At 29.6% G+C, this 19,771-nt stretch overlaps 2 protein-coding genes across 2 annotated transcripts; both read left to right on the top strand.

Annotated features, from left to right (window-relative positions):
- The first annotated feature begins 7,928 nt into the window (after nucleotides 1–7,928).
- On the top strand, nucleotides 7,929–9,446 carry LOC124934809 (translation factor GUF1 homolog, mitochondrial-like). Its single transcript, XM_047475311.1, has 7 exons — nucleotides 7,929–8,322; nucleotides 8,402–8,550; nucleotides 8,635–8,688; nucleotides 8,823–8,890; nucleotides 8,992–9,096; nucleotides 9,175–9,187; nucleotides 9,282–9,446. Exons 1-7 carry the CDS (start codon nucleotides 7,929–7,931, stop codon nucleotides 9,444–9,446), a joined length of 948 nt encoding a protein of 315 aa, XP_047331267.1.
- A 3,289-nt stretch (nucleotides 9,447–12,735) lies between these two features.
- On the top strand, nucleotides 12,736–17,199 carry LOC124933536. The gene is made up of 3 exons (XM_047473951.1): nucleotides 12,736–14,312; nucleotides 14,405–16,198; nucleotides 16,841–17,199. The coding sequence occupies exons 1-3, from the start codon at nucleotides 12,827–12,829 to the stop codon at nucleotides 16,846–16,848; spliced, it is 3,288 nt and encodes a 1,095-aa protein (XP_047329907.1). The 5' UTR covers nucleotides 12,736–12,826; the 3' UTR covers nucleotides 16,849–17,199.
- Nucleotides 17,200–19,771: the final 2,572 nt, after the last annotated feature.

The raw sequence follows: 19,771 nt of genomic DNA, 5'->3' as shown, positions 1-19,771 counted from the left end.
ACTGTTTTTCAAAATGAACCAGTAATTACATTATGTTGGAATGTGCACAAAAGCCAATAAACAAAAAGCTAACCTAGACTAACGATTTCATACATAATTTACGGATTAGAAGATGGATGAAAAAATCCAAGCACAAAAGACAATCTCAAATTACTTAACAATGCGAATTTAAAAAATAGGACAACGGATTATGTATGTAACCCGCAAACACACTTAACCATTTAACCAGGAGTAGAATTTATCACCTGACGGGCTCGAACCCAGGAACTTAGGATTAATATCCACCTCTTATTGCCGCTAGACTAGAAGATTAGATTAAAAATGGGACAACAGATTAAGTATGTAGCCCGTAAATACACTTAACCATTTAACCAGGCGCATAACTTATCGCCTGACGAGCTCGAACCCAGGAACTTAGGGTTAGTATCCACCTCTTATTGCCGCTAGGTTAGAAAAGAGGATAAAAAAATGGGACAACAGATTAAGTATGTAGCCCGCAAACACACTTAACCATTTAACTAAGCGCATAATTTGCCGTCTGACGGGCTCGAACCCAAAAACAATGCAAATTTAACTTCCACTTTCACAGGGTTCTTACAACAAATTTTAAGAGCTTTACCAAAATCCATTTGAGGTATGTCTATGCTAATTAATTCATCAATAACATCCTGCATCTTTAAAACATTTAAAGATTCAGATTTTGGTTCCGCAATCAAAGCATTTGTCACAACAGTATATTGTGATTCCATCTGGTCACAAATGGACTCAAATTTGGAATTAAAGTTGTCCAATTTGTTTGGTCATAAAAAGACAAACATATTGTTTGTTCAACTAATAATAACTTCTTCAGTTTTCATCATTGTTGGGTGAGCGACCTATTTTATCTACATTAAAAAATTAAGAAAACTATTTCTTAAACCTAAGTTATAATAAATCCATTGCAATCATTAGACTTTATTAAACGACAACGTTATAAACTAATCAAACCAGTCATATTTATTAGCATTGAAGATATAAACTAAAAAATGCTTTCTCAACCTAAAAAAAGAGACAGTGAAAAGAGAATGAAAATTAAAGAAAACAAAAATGAGTTTTCTTTAATAATAGGAAGAAGGACAAATTTTAAGATCAATACCAAAACAAGATAATGACATGGGTTAGGAGTCATTACAATTAAAAGTATCTAGTTCAATTACCAGGCAAAGAAGTACCATGCACTCGTTTGCATTTGGAGAAAAAATATAAATACAAACAATTAATTTTTATTAGTGAAATGGTATCATATGAAGTAAACAATTTTATCTATGAACGATATTTATTGGTTCGGTGAGAAACTAACATATTTTTTTTAAAATAAATAGTTTCAATCCAAATAAGACACAATGTTAATAAATAGTTTCAATTCAAACATGATATGATTCAAACTAGAAATTCATGTGCAAAGACATCCAAAACTATAAGAAGAGATGAAAATGCTACAGGCTAATAGATTGTAGATTGAAGGTAAAGAAGTCAGTTAGCTTCATGACTAAGAGAAACTCACTACATAAGTCGTATGAGCTAGGGTTTAAAAAAGAACATTTTTTTTTTCAAAAAGTAATTGCCTACAACATCAGAGAACTGGAATAGGGCTAAGAAAAATGATATTCTGATGGAACGAACGGTCTAAAAAACCCTAATCCCAGCAAAATTCAAATGTAAATAATAAAGATCATTCTTTTAAATATTATTTCTTAGTTGAAGATATCATTAGTATATTATAGAGCAAAAATACTGAAAGAACTCTTCCAATATAGTTAGAAATGGACGATAGATATGAAGTTAACAATAGAAAATTTTTACCAACGAACTAATAAAACAGAGTGACCAGACCCATCATATAAATGAAAAAGTAAAAACAAAGAAACATATGTCTCATAAATTCACAAACTAAAAGCATGGGAAATTTACCAATTAGGTTACGACGTGGTTTGTATTGTGCTCGCGCCCAATGGTAGAAATAAGGGGAGAAATGATCAGCTGCAGAAGAGGATTGTAGTTCTAGAGAGTAAACTAGGGAAGTTGGAGGAATTAGAAGAGTTGGAGGTTTCAACGTTGAAAAGTACAAGAAAAGGGCCAAGACATGGTTGGATGAAGAAGACGAATGAAAGAAAGTATCATAACCCCCAAATTATAGAAGATTGAACGAATTCTTAGTAGAGGGTAATCATTTTACTATTCATGAATTATATACTTTTACTAAACATGACCTATCATTCATTTTCCCATCAATTATACCAAAACTCTCAAACAAGCATACCCTAAATTTAAATTTAGAGACGAATTAATGATTCCTTAGTATCCGATAATCAAATTAATATGGTGGAATCAAACCCATTAACCAACATTTCAATTTATTTTCTTTCTCATTTCTGAGTACAAAAACAACGTATCAAGTATGCCCAAAGTTATTTTTCGGAGGAAAATATCAGTCCAACATTGAGAATTTGTCTCTCAGTGATAGATGAGGAATGCTCGCCAATAACATTAACTAAACTAAGAAAGCTAAAAAAGAGAAAAGAGCCAAACTTACTCAGTCCAAATTTTACGCTAAATATGGCTTTATAAAACACAAAAAATGGTTATTTGGTGCGCTAAATATGACACTGTAAAGCACTAAACATGACCATATGAACAACAATGTGTTGAATATCTTTGACATGGTTGTTTGAAAAGCAATACCTAAAGTCTTAATTTTATCTCTGAATTCATTCTAAGTTAGTCCAAAAAGGTTAAACATGACTCTGTTTAACACTAAACATAACTCTGTTTAGCGCTAAACATGACTCTGTTTAACGTTAAACATGACTATGTTTAGCGCTAAACATGGGATTTTGAACAACAATTTACTAAATATGTTACTAAATGACTATTATCTTTCATTCATAAGAGCTAACTATTGACATGATGGTAGATTATAGTTCTAAAATCAGTAACTTTAAATTTATTCTAATTTAGTTTGGAAGGTTTAACATGGCTCAGTACAACGCTAAACATGGCTCTATTTAGCGTTAAATATGACTATGTTTAGCGCTAAATATGAGTTTCTGAACAACAATTTGTTGAATATGTCAATAAATGTCTATTATATTTCATTCATAAGAACTAATTATTGAAATGATTTTCTAGTAGATTATAGTTCTAAAATCAGTAACAAAAAATACATTTCAAGTTAGTTCGAAAGGCTTAACATGACTCTGCTCTGTTTAGCGCTAAACATTGCTTTGTTTAGCGTTAAACATGGGCCTCTAAATAACAGTTTAATGGATATGTTATTTAGAAACATTTAACATAACTCTATTTGGTACAAAATATGCATTTGTGAAACACTTAACATAGCATTGTAAGGCGTTAAACATGGTCTTCTGAACATAAGTTTAAAAAATATGGCTATCATGACCATTATCCTTCATAGACATACTAGAAACATTAAATCTAACTAAATCAATAGCAAAACAATGCTAGAAACAAACGACAAAAATAAAGTAGTACCAAAACAATACAACAAAGTAAAAGCCTTTAACAAAACAATAACACAACACTAAAATCTATCAGCCAAACTACATAAGTAATAAAAAAGGTATATTTCGGGTTCAATGGACGATTTGTTACGTTGTCTCTGTCGTATTTATGAACATTAAACTTAAAAAAGTTCGTTATCTATATAAAACAAATCTTTTATATAATTAAAGCTGAAAATCTACCATTTCGGCGAAAAATATATGCAATCTTTGAGTTCATGTAATGAATAAATTTAAGATTTTGAGGTTGAAGAAGATTTTTGTCGGAAAGAGTTAAGAGAGAGAAGAATCGACGACAACGAGCGGTAAATGAATTTAAACATGTTTTATTTTTTTTTATTTTACTCTCATGCACACATGACATGCCATAGTCACAAATTGTAAGATGCTATTGAAATTGAAGTAAATATCTCCTTTTGTTTATAAATTTATAATACATCTATAAAATAAACAAAACATTATCAATAACACTTATGCATTCGTCTATGTTTATGAAAACAATCTCTTTCTATAGTCATTAATGCAATTTCATTCATTGCCTTTTTCTCTTTAAATAACATTGTGTGTTTGGTAACTTTAGAATTGGAATTGAATTGGAATTGAATTGGAGGGTCCAATTTCAATTTTTATGTTTGGTAAACACTTTAATATTAAGAATTGAAATTAGAATTTCAATAGAATTCAATATAGTGTAATTTTATAGTTCTCAATTCCAATTTTTTTTATATATTTTTTCAACAAATAATTTATTTTTTTATTATTTAAAACACGATTAAAGTTTTCAATAGATAATATTTGTTTTTGGAATTTTTGATGTTAAAATATTGAATCGATGTTTTCTTAGTGAGTAAGTTTAACACGTTTTTCAAGTTTTTGACATGTTTAACACGTTTTTCACACATTAAATATGTTTATCACGTATATGTCACGTTTAACACGTTTAACATATTTTCATACATTTAACATGTTTTCACATTTTTAACACGTTTAACATGTTTGTTACATGTTAAACACGTTTTCGGAACGTTTAACGTATTTTGACACATTTAACACGTTTTTTACATTTTCACATTTTTTACACGTTTAACACATTTTTCACGTTTTTGACACGTTTAATATGTTTTTTACGTTTTGGAACGTTTAACAAGTTTTTCACATATTTAGCACGTTTAAAACGTTTTCGACACGTTTAACACGTTTTCACGTTTTATGACACGTTTAACACGTTTTCACATTTTGACACACTTAACACATTTTTTACATTTTTAACACGTTTTCACATTTTTGACACATTTAACACGTTTTTCACGTTTTTGACACCTTTCACCCGTTTTGACACCTTTTTCACGTTTTGGCACGTTTTTCACGTTTTATCACATTTAACAAGTTTTTCACATATTTGACACGTTTACCACGTTTTTGACACATTTAACAAGTTTTTTCACACATTAAACACGCTTATCATGTTTTTAACACGTTTACCATTTTTTGACACGTTTCTTACGTTTAATATTTTTCACGTTTTGACACATTTAATATATTTTTTACATATTTAACACGTTTTTGACACATTTAACACGTTTTTCACATTTTGACACGTTTAACACGTTTTGACATGTTTAACACGTTTTTGACACGTTTAACACGTTTGATAGATTTTGGCACATTTACCACATTTTGACATTTTAATACGTTTTGGCCCGTTTAACACACTTGTGTTGACACATTTAATATTTTAGGTCCGTTTAATTAATTAATTTATTTTTAAAAATTAATAGGGTTTGCGATATTCAAGACTTTATTTAGTATGAATGATTTAAATATTATTTAAATAATTCATATTAATCTCACATTTTATTTCTTTAACTAATTTAGTAATTAAAATATTAAAATAATATCAAAAAATCAAAATTAGGTTAACGGATCAAAAAACGTATAATAATGTCAAATACATATTAGATGGAGCAAAAAATAAATTAAACGTACCGAAAATTTTAAATGTTTTACAAGTATGTTACACGGGCTAAAATTTTAAATAGCTTAACACCTATTTTAACACCCACTTTTTAGCATATCATGAATCAGAGTGTTATTCAAGGTATCAAAATTACTTTTTCACTTTCTCTCACTTCCACATCATTTATACATAATTTCATTTTTTTTAACCACAAACAATATTATTCATCACTTGGTAAATCAAACATACAAATATTATTTAAAACGAAGAAGAAAACAAACACTTTAAACATTGGTAATTTGTTAAGTAGTGTTTTTAAAACTCTAATAGAGAGTTGTTCCAAATTTATTCCAAATGTCTGGGGGAATATTCATATGATGATATGAAGAAAGGTGATACAAATAAGGATGATAATATGGTGGAAAATTTTAGAAATTTTTTGGTGTCCAAATGACACAAACCAAGTTTCTATTTATAGATCTCTCGAAAAATAAAAATAATGATATATATATATATATTTGATCAATTATTATGCAAGTGTATTTAAAAAAGAAAACAAAAAAGTAACCACCAGCGCTGCCACTTGGCACGCTGTGATTGTGCCACATCAAATTTGGTCATGTATCAAAATATTTTAACACTTAATTTTGATACTCTGTTGCACCATTTGATATTATTTTAACACCCATTTGATACCTTATTTAACACCCTGATGTGGATAGTCTAACCCATTTAACTTTTTTTTTTTTATCAGATTTATTTTTTTTTTCAACTTCTTTCCTTTTTTTTTTTTTTTTTTTTTTTTTTTTACCTATTCTAGTCTTTAATAATAATTGAATATCTAAAATCTAAAATACCCAAAGTGGTAGGTTTGGAACTATTGGATATTACTCAATTTCTATACAAATTTATCATCTTTGACATGCTAAATGTATTTTTTTGTTATGGTCTTTTAAATAACCAGTTTTAGTAAATACAAAAAAATACTTGTAATATTCGTTATTAATAAAATGTTTCTTGAATTAATATTGCAAAAATACTTAAAAATATGAATAATTATGTGTAGAATATTAATCATAGTGTTTTATAATCAAAATAAGAAAATGGTAACTATTTTATTTTTAAATGAGATTATAAATATTAACCAAATAAATAAATATTTCATACTATTATAGCAGGTCACTAATTTATCCAATCTTAATAGAAGAAAAATTTATAAAAGATTATGATAACAATATTAAAAAAGTATATATATATATATATTTAATAAAAATAGAATATTAATATTTTTTGGATTATAATCAATTTAGAATTATATGAATTGAAAAAAATAAGTTTGTGTCCCTTTTTTATCTGTTTTAGTACCGTCCAGGTCAATAAGGGTATCCGTTTGTCCGGCCTAAATACGAGCCTCCATATTCTATTGGATCCGTGGTAACAAGGATCTCATTTCACATGTTAGGGTTTTTTTTAAATATTTTTTTTTTTTTTTTATAGAAAGGGAAATTTGACGAAATAACCCTGATAATAAGGTTATTTCCAAATTTAGCATAGCTAGAATAAATTTAACAAATATAACCTTTTGCTATTGGCAAAAGACATTTTTACCCTTTAATTAAAATATACCCTTTTTTATTTCTCAATCCATTTTCCCTCTCTCTCCATTTCAGTCTCCTCTTTCTCCCCCGACCCTCAAATCTCTCTTTTTCTTCTCACCTACGATTCAAGCGAACCCACAAAACAAAGAAGTCGATCGATCAACTCCCCGAGGTAACGCCGGAATACCTTTATCATTTCAGGTGAGTTATGCCCGTTTTTCCGTCGTTTTCCTTGTATGCATGCTGAAACGGAAAATGGTTTAGGATTTAGGGTTTGATTTAAGATTTTAGATGGCGGCTGAATGATTTTAAGGGTGGTTGAATGGTTTATGGTTTAATATCCATCTGTCGTAGGCGTCGCAGACGAAAATGCATATGTCGTCTGCGAAAATACATCTGTCGCAGGCGAATATGCATCTGTCGCCTGCGAATATGCATCTGTCGCCTGCGAAAATTGCGCATCTGTCGCCTGCGAAAATTGCGCATCTGTCGCCTGCGAAAATTGCGCATCTGTCGCCTACGAAAATTGCAATAGAAGTTCCAAAGGTTCTTTCGTTCGCGCAGTCGCAGTTTAGGATCAATAGAAGCCGCCGGAAAGAACAGAGTTGCGCGGCAAGGTAGTATAGGCCATTTCCGCCGGCAAATGAACACAAAACCGTCTTTTTTCCGCTCAATCAATACCCTAATCCTCCAGAGTTAGACCCTCTGGTATGGCTTTATTCTACAGACTTTCCAAGACATTCAAATCACAAGCCTTGCTTCCATCATTATACCCATTTTCTTCTGGATCCGGAACCAACTCAATTGAAATATATGTTTGATTTGTACCCAGCTTCCGCCCTTTTAACATCTGTCAAGACTGGTCAAGGACTTGAGACAGTTCTTCCTGCTGTCATAGAACGGATCCCTCCTCCCTTTGGGAAGTCTAGTATTCCATTACGTATGTTTTTACTCGACTCTTATTATGATGAATACAAGGGAGTTATTTTCCATGTGGCAGTTGTTGATGGAATTTTGCAAAAGAGGGATGATATTACATTTGCAGCAAGTGGTAATTCCTATGAAGCTTCAGAGATGGGGATCATGCACCCCTGGATTCTATTAACAGGGCAAGTGGGATATGTTGTAATCGGTATGCGATCAACCAAAGAGGCTCGTGTGGGTGATACTGTTTATCGGAAGCACTTCATTGTCGATGCCCTTCCTGGTACTTTAAACTCAATTTACTTTGAATTGTCTAATTCCCTTATGTACTGGAACTTGATGTTTAATTCTTAGGTTTCAAGCCTGCAAAGCACATGGTGTTTACTCAGCTGATGGATCAGACTTTGAGGAACTTAACCTGGCTATAGAGAGACTAACATGCAATGATGCTAGCGTCCAAGTGAATAGAGAAAGTAGTATTGCACTTGGTCTTGGTTTTAGGTTAGGACAAGTCAAGTGATGGGAGTGTCTCGTTTGTAAGAGGTACTTGGTGAATACAAATGAACTGATTATTATTGTCTGGTTCCACTTTCAGGCGTGGTTTCTTAGGCTTGATTACATAGATGTTTTTCATCAGCGCCTTGAACAGGTCTTAATTACCTCAGTTTTACAATTTTGCGTTATAAGTTATTGTTACTGCAATTTTTCTTATGAGCCTAAGTACATAATGTAATTTATTTAAATGCTAAGCATCATTTTCTTCCATCATTTTATTGAATGTAGGAGTATGAAGTTCATGTCATTTCCATTGTTCCCACTGTACCATATATCTTTGAATATTCAGATGGAAGGTATGTAAAATACACACTTTCATAGAGTTTCTATAACCGAGAGTGAATTTCTTTTAGGTTAACAAAAAAGTTTTATCTTTTAATTTCTTTCCTGTTTTTAGCAAACTAGAAGTCCAAAATCCTGCTATGTTACCATCAAACCCTAAATACTGCGTAGTATCTACTTGGGAGCCAACTGTCAGAGCGACAATTATTCTTCCTAGTGAGTAAGTTCCCATCTATATCTCTTTCGATATAATCAACTACCTCCTATTAGTTATTGTTCTCTGCTTTGTGTTTCATAGGTATGTGGGTCCTGTTATTACACTTCATATTACTTACTTGGTTGTTATATCATCATCTTTGAGGATGTATTATCATTGTTATTGTTTTTCCTTGTCTTTAATTAAAGATTTCGGCCATGAGAAAAAATGTGTTGGCAAAGTGTTATGGAGGGGATGCGTCGAGGAAGAAGAAGTTGTTGGAAAAGCAAAAAGAAGGAAAAAAGAGGATGAAACGAGTGGGCACTGTTGATATTCCTAAAGAGGCTTTTCAGGAAATTCTCAAGGTTTCTTGATGGATTCCTTGAGAAAAGAATGCTCATTGAACTACTTCATTCTTCCTTTTGTAACACAATAATGAATTAGAGTATTAAAGAAATGTTTTCTATTCTATTGGTCAATAGATATTAGTGTCCTTTCTATTGTATTATTTTCTATTTGGTATCTATTGTAGATCATGTCACTCACTTATTGAGTTAAATCAACTTTCTGGGCTAGTTTGATTCTAGTTTAATGACATTCAATTTTTGTTTAAGAAAAAGAAAGAAATTGTTATTAGAATTGTGTATGAGCAAAGTTACAAAGGGAAGAAACTATTGATTATACAATTCCATCTAACTCCACAAAAGTTCGTATAATCCAATAAGCAAAATTCTAAAGAAGAACTCCGGTCACTATTTTATCTTATCTCTCCGGTCAGCCTTCGAGGGCATTACCGGACCACCTTTAGAGACAGAGAACGACGCCGTAAGTTGTCCTGCTTTTCTATCCAGCCCGTTCATATCTATCCCCGTATCACCGTACTTCTTTAGGGAAGTAGGGTTCACTTTCCTTGAAGAAAACAAAAAAGAAAAAATGATACTTTATCTTACAAAACACAAAGGACAATAACAACAAAAACCAACACATGCAGATGCAATTTTCGTAGGCGACAGATGCGCAATTTTCGCAGGCGATAGATGCGCAATTTTCGCAGGCGACAGATGCGCAATTTTCGCAGGCGACATATGCGCAATTTTCGCAGGCGACAGATGCATATTCGCCTGCGATAGATGCATTTTCGTCCGCGACGCCTACGACAGATAGATATTAAACCCTAAATCATTCAACCACCCCTAAAATCATTCAGCCGTCATCTAAAATCTTAAACCAAAGCCTAAATCCTAAACCATTTTCCGTTTCAGCATGCATACAAGAAAAACAACGGAAAAACGGGTATAACTCACCTGAAATGATGAAGGCATTCCGGAGTTACCTTGGGGAGTTGATCGATCGACTTCCTTCGTTTCGTTGCTTTGCTTTGATCGTAGGGGAGAAACTGAAATGAGAGAAATGGTCGGGAGAGAAACTGGAATGAGGAGAGAGAGAGGGAAAAAGGATTGAGGGAGATAACTAAAACCCATTTTTTTAATTAAGGGTAAAAGTGTCTTTTACCCATGGTAAAAGGTTATCTTTGCAAAATTTATCGTGCCTATGCTAAATTTGAAAATATCCCTATTATCAGGGTTATTTCGTCAAATTTCCCTATAGAAAAATGATTGGCGCAGAGTAACGAGGGAGGGAATGACAAAAGGTAATTGCTAAAAAAAAAAAATTAAAATAAAATTTTCACATGTTTTTTTCCTCATATTTTTTTTTTCTTTTTTCCATTAATTAAGTGATACCATGTCATTCTCTATTCTATTCCCTTTTCCAAATTACCCTATCAATTCCTTTTTTAAATTGCTATCTAGAATAATTTATATCCAATCACAATAAATTTTATAATTGATTTAAAAATAAAGAAATAAAATGTTAAAAATAACATATTTGGTTAATGAGATTAAGAATAAGATTTTTGGAATAATTACCAAATAATAGAGAATAACAAAAATCACTCAAAATAGTTGGATTTAAGAAATTCATTCCTAACTTTTTAATATTTTTATATTTATAATTAAAATTCATTAATCAAGTGATTCCGAAATCCGAAACTTTATGGCATATTCCCAAACTTAATATTTAATATTTCTCATATTTGTAACAAACTAAATATTAATATTGGTAATCGTACATAAAAGTCCGATTTATCAACCAAACATTAATATTTATTTTAAACACTTTAAACGGCTCAGGACAAACATTTTGGTATTTAATGAGTATTTAATTTTGTATGGTTGTGTAATTAAAAATGAGTATTATATTTGAGCATTTTAAGTTTAAAATTCAATGTAACATAATAGTGATGTTTGAAAATGTTACTTTTATTTTGTATATATTTCTTTAAATTTGGTTTTACAATGAAAACTAATTTATAATGTATTTTTTGGGTTATTATTTGATACTTTTACTAATTAAAATATAGAATAAATAAATAAATAAAATTAATTATATAAATAATAAATATGTAATGAGAATATATAAAATTATTTAATTAATTATTTGAATTTATTTTATTAGAGTATAAGGTAGGAATAATTTTAAATTTTAATATATAATTATATATTATAAAATAATTAATACAAATATAATTATTAATGTATATATATAATTATTTATTAAAAAAATAAAAAATATAAGAGATAAAAAAATTAAATTAAGAAAAATAATTAAAATAATGGTGTATAAAAGACATGAAATATTAAAAAAAAACAGTTAATATAAAAAGAGATAAATAATTAAAAAAAAATAATTTATTTTAATTTAAATATATTACAAATTAAGTTTTAATAGGTTTAAATATATATATATATAGTATAATTTTTAAAAATAATTATATAATATGTAATTATATAGATTATAAAAATAATTAATACAAATAAAATTATTGATATATATAATATTTATTAAAAAAATTCTAATAGAGAAAAAATATAAAATAAAAAAATAATTAAAATAATAGCGTATCTAATAAATATAAATATAAAAATACGACAAATAATAAATTTTTTAAATATATCATCTACTAATTTTTAAGTTCTATTTAATTACACAATTCATTAGTTTTTATAATATATATATATTTTATTAAACAAGAGACTTTTTATATTCCGACATAAATATTTATTATATCTCACGTATATATCTAAATTGGTCACATAAAATACTTAAAAATAGTCAGAATATTAGATTTGATAAAATAAAAGTAAGTTGAACTCATTCTAAATATATTAATTAATATATATTCTAAATATATTAATTAATATATATGGTATATTAACTATTTTATTTTTAGGAAGGTTTGATAAAATAAAAGTTAGTTGAAATCTTTCCAAATATAATAGTATATTAATTATTTTGTTTAATGTTTTTATTCAATAAAAAAATGGTTATTCATTTATTATATTTGATTTTGAATATATAAATTATAAAAAAACCCAAATATTAGATAAATATTCGGAGTAGAAATTTAGAATAAGTTAAATATTTTTATAGAATTGTTTTTAAAAGAATTAAAGAAAACCCAAATATTAGATAAAATATCGGATTAGAATAAGTTAAATATTTTTATAGATTATGTTTTTAAAAGAATTAACGCCCAAAATATTTGAGTATCTTAACTTCCTAATCTTCTACCATATATACGCCCGATTCGCTTCATCTTCGTCTTCATCTTCTTCATCATCTCGCCGCAACAAGAAAAACAGGTTTTAGGGTTCTTCCGTAAGAGGGTATACACATACATAATAACAAACTGATGAAGCTATCTGGGGATGAAAGCGCATTATCAAAAGACATGAATTCAATGGAGAAGATATCATCGACTTTAAAAATCATGGGTACCCAGAGAAACAGCACTTCCAAAAATATTCTTATGCTAAATCTTGCCTGGGAGGATCTTGAAGAGCATTTAGAGTCTTCAAAGAAGGCATTTGAGGAAGCAGCCCTTGAATTTCAGGTACGTGAAGATGATTTGAATGCGATTTGGGATACTCTTGCAGAACGTGTTGAAGAAGTTGAGGTGTTAAGGAAGGATTTGGAGACCCGTTGTGAAGAACAAATCCGTAGGGAGGTAGAATTTTCTCTCTTACATGAGGAGGAAATTGGGTATTTGAAGAGGAGAGAAGAGCAGATGGAAAGTAGGTATGCTGATATTAAAAGGGTTGTTGAAGAGAGACTTGATGATGCTTATTTGAAAGAGGAAAGGTTGGGTTTAGAGGTAGACTTTAGGATGGTTGAGTTAGATTGTGTACAAGAACTAACGGGAAGAAGATCTAGAGAAATAGATGAGAAGCAGGTTATTCATGAAGCCCGGTTTACTGATTTGGAAACTATACAATTCCAAATAGATAAACAATTCGAGGATTTTCATGCTACGGAGCAAAAGTATGAATTACGATTGAATGAATTGCTGCAGAGGGAAAAGCGCGCCAAAGAACTTGAGAAACTGAATGGGGAGAAAGAAAAGGCAATCGAATTGAAAGATAAAGAACTTGATTATAAGAGAAAGAATATTGATTCTATTCAAGTGTCTTTTGATCAATCTCTTAAGGAATTCCATTTGAAAGAGAAGCAATTTAAGTTGGACAAGGAAGAGTTAGATCTGCGCTTCAAAGAGCTTGAACTTGAAAGGGAGAAACTTGCTGAGAAGTCAAAAGAAATCGAACAGACTCGTGAATCCTTACAACAACATGCTAAGATTGTTAAAGAAGAAAGGATGGAATTATTACCAATCAGTGGTTCAGCTGCAGATATTAATTTAACTGTAACTATGGATGGGAAGAATCTGCAGTTATTGTTAAATGATAATGCAAACAATCAAGATTCTATGCATACGGACGTCATTAAATTTCTTCGAATGTCAAGAGACCCTGCTACGGTCATTCTAGATGCGATGAAAGGGTTTTATCCTCCTCATTTGACAATGGGAGATAAAAGGTTTGAAACTAGTGTGGTGATGAAGACTTGCGTTCTTCTTTTGCAGCAGTTGAGGAGAATCTCTCCTCAAATTGAACTTATAGTACAGGAAAGGGCACTCCAACTTGCAAAAGAGTGGATGAATAAAATTAGTCATACAACTCATGATTCTTTGGCAGCATTGGGTTTATTGAATCTCTTAGCTTCCTATGATTTAGCCTCTTCTTTTGATCCGAATGATGTTATAAGATTATTGGAACTCGTTGCTCATAACGATGAAGTTTATGAACTGTGTGGTGTGCCATGTTTTGCAGATATGATTCCTGGTATGCATTTTTTACTGTCTTAATCATTCGAATAGTATATCAATTGTTTTCTGAACTTGATTAATTCTCCTTTTCTCTTGTTTGTGTGGCAGCTTTCGTAAAAAGATTGATTGAGAAAACGAAATATCTTGTAGCTGTTAGATTTATTTGCAAGTTAAATCTCGTTGACAAGTTTCCACCCGAGCCTCTTCTGAGAAAACATTTAAATCTCTGGGAAAATACTGCAGATCGTAACGAGGCCTTAAAAGTTAGAATGACTTCTATAGAGGAAGTTAGCAAATGCTGTACGGAGTTCAAACTTCAGTCTTCATTCCCTCTTAGCGAGCTTAAAAGAAGTTTTGAAAAGCTGTCAGAGAACAATGAGATCAGAAAACAAGATGATGCCAATGTGGAATGCGATCCTTTGGTTGACACAGAAACGAGTGTTATGACTAGCATCCTTGCTAACATGGATGCAAAGTATTTATTACTATTTCTAAGTGAACATTCGAGAGAGCTTGATATATTGCAAAAGGATGTTTCCAAGGTCTTTAAAATGTCATCTGATTCCGGGAGGATTATGATTGTCGCAATAATGGAGGATTTTCATGGTCATAAAATTCCTAGCTGTTCAATGAGGACTTATCTATTTGTTTTGGAGATATTAGCTGGTAATATCCCAATTGAGATCATCAAGTGTCCAGTTGTTGTAGAAGCAGCTATGAAAGTTGCAGAAAATTGGAAAGCAAAATTATCATGCAGGAAGGATCCTATTTACATATTGCGGTTTTTGCAACTAGTTTGCACTTATAAGATGACATCTAAATTTGATCAAGCCGAGCTTTATAATCTTTGTTGCTCTGTCGTAGATGAATGTGGTGGAGCTGTGCCGGATTTATCTGAAATCATTTCCTTGTCAGAAAAGTTTCCTGTCAGTAAGATCCTTAATGTTGATCAGAAAAACACCAACCAATCTGTAATACCCACAAAAGCTCCATGGAATTCACTTCCACATGGAACAGTTCCAAATCTGTTTCGATTAGCAGTTGATCCCGCTAGGCTGCTGTTAAACGCGATGCGGTTTTTATTTCTCTCAATTTCGAAGGATGATTTGAAAAGTGATGGATCCTGCACCATGGAAATTTGTATTCCTCTGCTCAAAGAATTGCTAAACGTCACAGTTGATATTGACATTGGTAGTATAAAATCTGAAGCTTTAAGTTTTGCTCTTAATTGGAAAGAAAAATTAGGATTCCGTAAAAGTGGGGAAGCTTTCTGCTTTCTGCTGTTTCTATCGATCTGCAAATTGGGTTCTTGTGTCCAGGATGAGGTTATCCATCTTCTCAACTTTTGTAAGAATGATTTTTCTGGTAATCTACTTCGCCACTTTGGCCTTGAAGAAAAAATGATCGAGTTTATCCAAAAGCTTTCGGCCCAAAAAGATCGTCTTTCTGAAGCTATCAGCTTAATTTTCGCTTTTCAACTAGTGGACAAGTTTCCACCAGTTACTTTACTTAAGAGTTACCTAGCTTGTGCAGAAGAAGCTGCCAGGAAAAGATGCTATCAAACAACTCGAGAAAAAGCTGTAGAGACAGAAAGAGATGTCCTGCTAACAGTTGTGAGATGCATTAAATTTCATAAACTTAAATCGTTGTTCCCTCCTGGTCCCCTTTATAGACGGTTGAAAGAGTTGGAACCGGTAAAGGCTGTTGCTAAAAAACGTCATCTACCACCTGATTCAGGACGGGAAGCTCGTAGGGTCAAGAAAGTTCGCAATGGCATTTCAGCATCACCATCAGCACCAGCATCTTCGAGTGCTTCTATGGGTCCTGTTCCAACACGTAATCTCCCACTGAATAATACAAAGTCTTCTTCTTCTTCTATGAGGCGGCGACGATATGGAGCAGGTATGTCTCATTTAAATCCCTCTATCCATTCAGATCCTAATCATAATAGTTATATTCAAAGTAATAGGTATCAATGAAAACATAAATGAGTAGTTAACCATTCTTTTGTACCTTTTATGGTTATGCTTATACCTGACTTAGTATATGATAGTTTATTGTTGATGCCTTTGTTTGTATAGTGTTCTCTTCTTACTGCTATAATTGTCCATAGTCGAGTCTTTATAAAGAGTTGTAACGACTAAATTACTTTCCCCTTCGAACAAGAAGCGGGGAAACAAGGATAGATACTGCTGGATTTACTACAGTTATCACTAAGAAACAAAATAAACTTAACCTATTGATCTAATAATGATAGTGAAAGAAGGAAACTTTGGAACTTCCTTAGAAGTAATCTTTATGAATCATATTATTGGTGACTTTATATGGATTATTGAAGTATGTATTTATTTGTAAGCTTTCTAATTTTGTTATCATGCTCTAAATGTAGCCCAATAACCAATCTAATTATCTAACTTTCTCTAATATAATTTACAAATAGTCATGTTAACTTTATAATTTATCAGCAGTTATTTTCTCACTTTAAATTTTTTATCTTCTTCATTGTCTCTCATCTAACCATAATTATTTTTCTCCAAATTAAAGGTGGATGACACCCTGAGCTGAATTAAGATCCGCGGAAAACAATAGGACCCGGGCCTCTCTAGTCACGCGAAGTCTCGAGGGGACCAAAGGAAACTTCTTACACTTGATGGATGGGAGACAATCTATTTTTGTCTTCACCTGTTCATATTCCACAAGATCAAGAGTTTACTAATGTTTTTTTTTGTTTACTATTACTTTTAACAAATTTATGGATTCACTAGTATTTTTTTTAATACCAAATCCATTATGAGATACTTAACATATTAATATATATAATACTTTTTGAAATGTTTATTAGTGTTTTTTTATTGTATTCACATTTATATCTTCTTCAAAAATGTTTCAAATTCTTATTTGTAGATTGAATTAGGTAGAAATGTGATTTTATTGATTTTTCATTTTTATTTACTATATTGAGAATCAGATTTAAAATAAATGAAAAAAAATATCAATAGGGGTCGGGGATAAATAGTACATGAATAAATACTTTAGTACCCAAATTGATTTTTATAGAAAAAATAAACTAACTCTATGCTTAAAAGAAAAATATTTCTATTAAAAATATTTTAAAAACCATAAACAGTTAACTCAATACATTGATGAAATTAAAAAAAAAAATATATATATATATATATATATATATTTCCATTGGTTAATTGCTTTAGTGCAAAATATTTAAAAAATAGAAAATAGTAGGAAAAATTGGGTTTGAGGAGTGCAATATTTTTCTTTTCTAACTCCAAAATGCTTACACAATATAACAATAATATTCTTGCATTAATTCTAAAGAGTTCTGTACAATAAAAAATACAAGATTTTAGACATATTTAATGTTTTAACCTTATCTATAAATTAATTGTTAAAATAGTTGCATATAAGGCTTAAGCTTCTATTTAACCTCTTTGATTAATCAAACTGTGTTTTATTCAAAATTGATCCATTTCACATGCAATGATGATTATATTGAGGATATAAAGGCGAAATCAATTTAATCCTTAAAACCAAATAAAAACTTTCAAACTGAATGTTCGACAATTCAATTTGTCAGTTTAATAATAATAGATCAGTTAAATAAAAAGTAGACTTAATTTAGTTATAACCTAGAGTTACATCTAAACAACTCTCTTAATAGTTAATTTCTAAAACATTTAAATATATGAAAAAATATATAGTAATATTAATAATAATAAAGTTTTTATTTTTGTAAAATCTAAATAAGTATATTATTATTATTATTATTATTATTGATATTTTAAAAATAAATTTTAGGTATTTTTTATTATTTAACCATGATTTTGTGAATTGATAAAATCAATCGAATCCTTCTTCTACCTTTAACTGATAAAAAAAAAAGATTTGAATATTTTCAAACCGATGTCTAACAATTTAGTTTGTATTTTGGTATACAAAAAGTGCTTACACCATTAATATGAAACCATTTTCCATGTTTCAATAATTAAGTTAGGTATTAATTCTGATTCTTTTTATCACATTCATTTTATGTTCAAATTAAGTTGATCTAAATTGAAATCTAAACTATTATATTAATATTAATTAGATTTGAATTGGATTGAATTATATTGTATTGAATATAACTGATTGAATTATATTGTATTGAATATGACTGAATACAATTTAATATTTTTTTATCTCATTGTTTAATATATATATATATATATATATATATATATATATATATATATATATATATATATCAAATTATGATTTAATATATTCACTCCACTTTATCTTCTTTTTATAAATAATATAAACAATTCAATTTAAAAAGAAAAAATCAATGTTAAACTTTTAAAAAAAATTATTATTATATTTTTTTTTATCTGCAAATTTATTTATTTTATCAATCTAATAGTAGTTTCAAATTTATTTTTACTTAAAATAACGCCTCTAGTTATGTTTTTAATTCAAATTATTTAATTACTAAATTTAAAAAATAAACTTTATTAAAATAATAATAATTATTGTGAACTAACTTACCAGATAAAAAAAAAGAAAAACATACTCAAATTTATTTCGATCAAATACAATCTACTCCTTATATATCTACATAAGTTTTAAATATATCTCTTTACAAAATTTTGTTTAAAAGTTCTTTATACATTTATTTTTATTTATATTTATTTTTATTGAATTTATTTAAACTCTTTCAAACCGTACAAATTAAAGAATATAGCTCCAAGTATGAATACTTTCTTATTTTATGACCGAAATTAAAATCTCTTGATAACTAATTTAAAATCATCGATCGCATAAGAGTTATGTTTATTAGATTTTGACAAATAAACTCATTTTATTTTTAAATCAATTACATTCATTCTCACTTTCAATTTTTTTTCCCACTAAGTGGATAGACATCATTTTAGTGTAAGTCATGTTTAACCGGTCGATTCAGACCTATTACGAATTTTGTATTACAATATCATATTTTATATTTCATAATCTCTATCATATTATTTATATTTTAATTATAAAACTATTAAATATTTTTCCCTCCTTCAACATTAATGTTTTTTTTATTGTATAAAGATTAGTTTTTGAGTATAACACAAACACACAATATCTGAATATGGAGAAGACAAATGAGTAACAACCCTGTTGTCATAGACGAATCTAGAATTTAGAGTTAGGGACGGGCTTGAAAAAAATTGTGGTGAGCTTAATAAAATTAACGATTTTTTTTGGGATAAAACGAATGAATTATTGCAAGTTATCATTTTTTAATAATTAGATAAACAAACAGTGAATTATATTAATTTTTTTAAGAAATTAGGGGTTGATTTCACTTTTTTTTTTGGTAAAAAAAATAATTTTTTTTTTCGGTATGGACTTTAGCCCACCCGAGCCCCTACATAGCTATGTTGAAAAAGTCATCTCAAGATGAATGTAAAATTTTTGCTTGCAATAGTATTT

This window comes from Impatiens glandulifera, chromosome 4 (assembly GCF_907164915.1).
Source record: "Impatiens glandulifera chromosome 4, dImpGla2.1, whole genome shotgun sequence".
Classification (NCBI taxonomy): domain Eukaryota; kingdom Viridiplantae; phylum Streptophyta; class Magnoliopsida; order Ericales; family Balsaminaceae; genus Impatiens; species Impatiens glandulifera.
Note: the sequence above shows the minus strand (reverse complement) of the source record. Positions and strands in the feature narration are given on the sequence as shown.

Excerpts from the sequence above, each read along its gene's own strand:
- LOC124934809 (XM_047475311.1), top strand. The coding sequence starts at position 7,929 with ATGTTTGATTTGTACCCAGCTTCCGCCCTTTTAACATCTGTCAAGACT. Across the intron at positions 8,689-8,822 it reads TTCATCAGCGCCTTGAACAG|GAGTATGAAGTTCATGTCAT; the intron begins GTCTTAATTACC and ends TATTGAATGTAG. Across the intron at positions 8,891-8,991 it reads TTTGAATATTCAGATGGAAG|CAAACTAGAAGTCCAAAATC; the intron begins GTATGTAAAATA and ends TCCTGTTTTTAG.
- LOC124933536 (XM_047473951.1), top strand. The coding sequence starts at position 12,827 with ATGAAGCTATCTGGGGATGAAAGCGCATTATCAAAAGACATGAATTCA. Across the intron at positions 14,313-14,404 it reads TTTTGCAGATATGATTCCTG|CTTTCGTAAAAAGATTGATT; the intron begins GTATGCATTTTT and ends TTTGTGTGGCAG.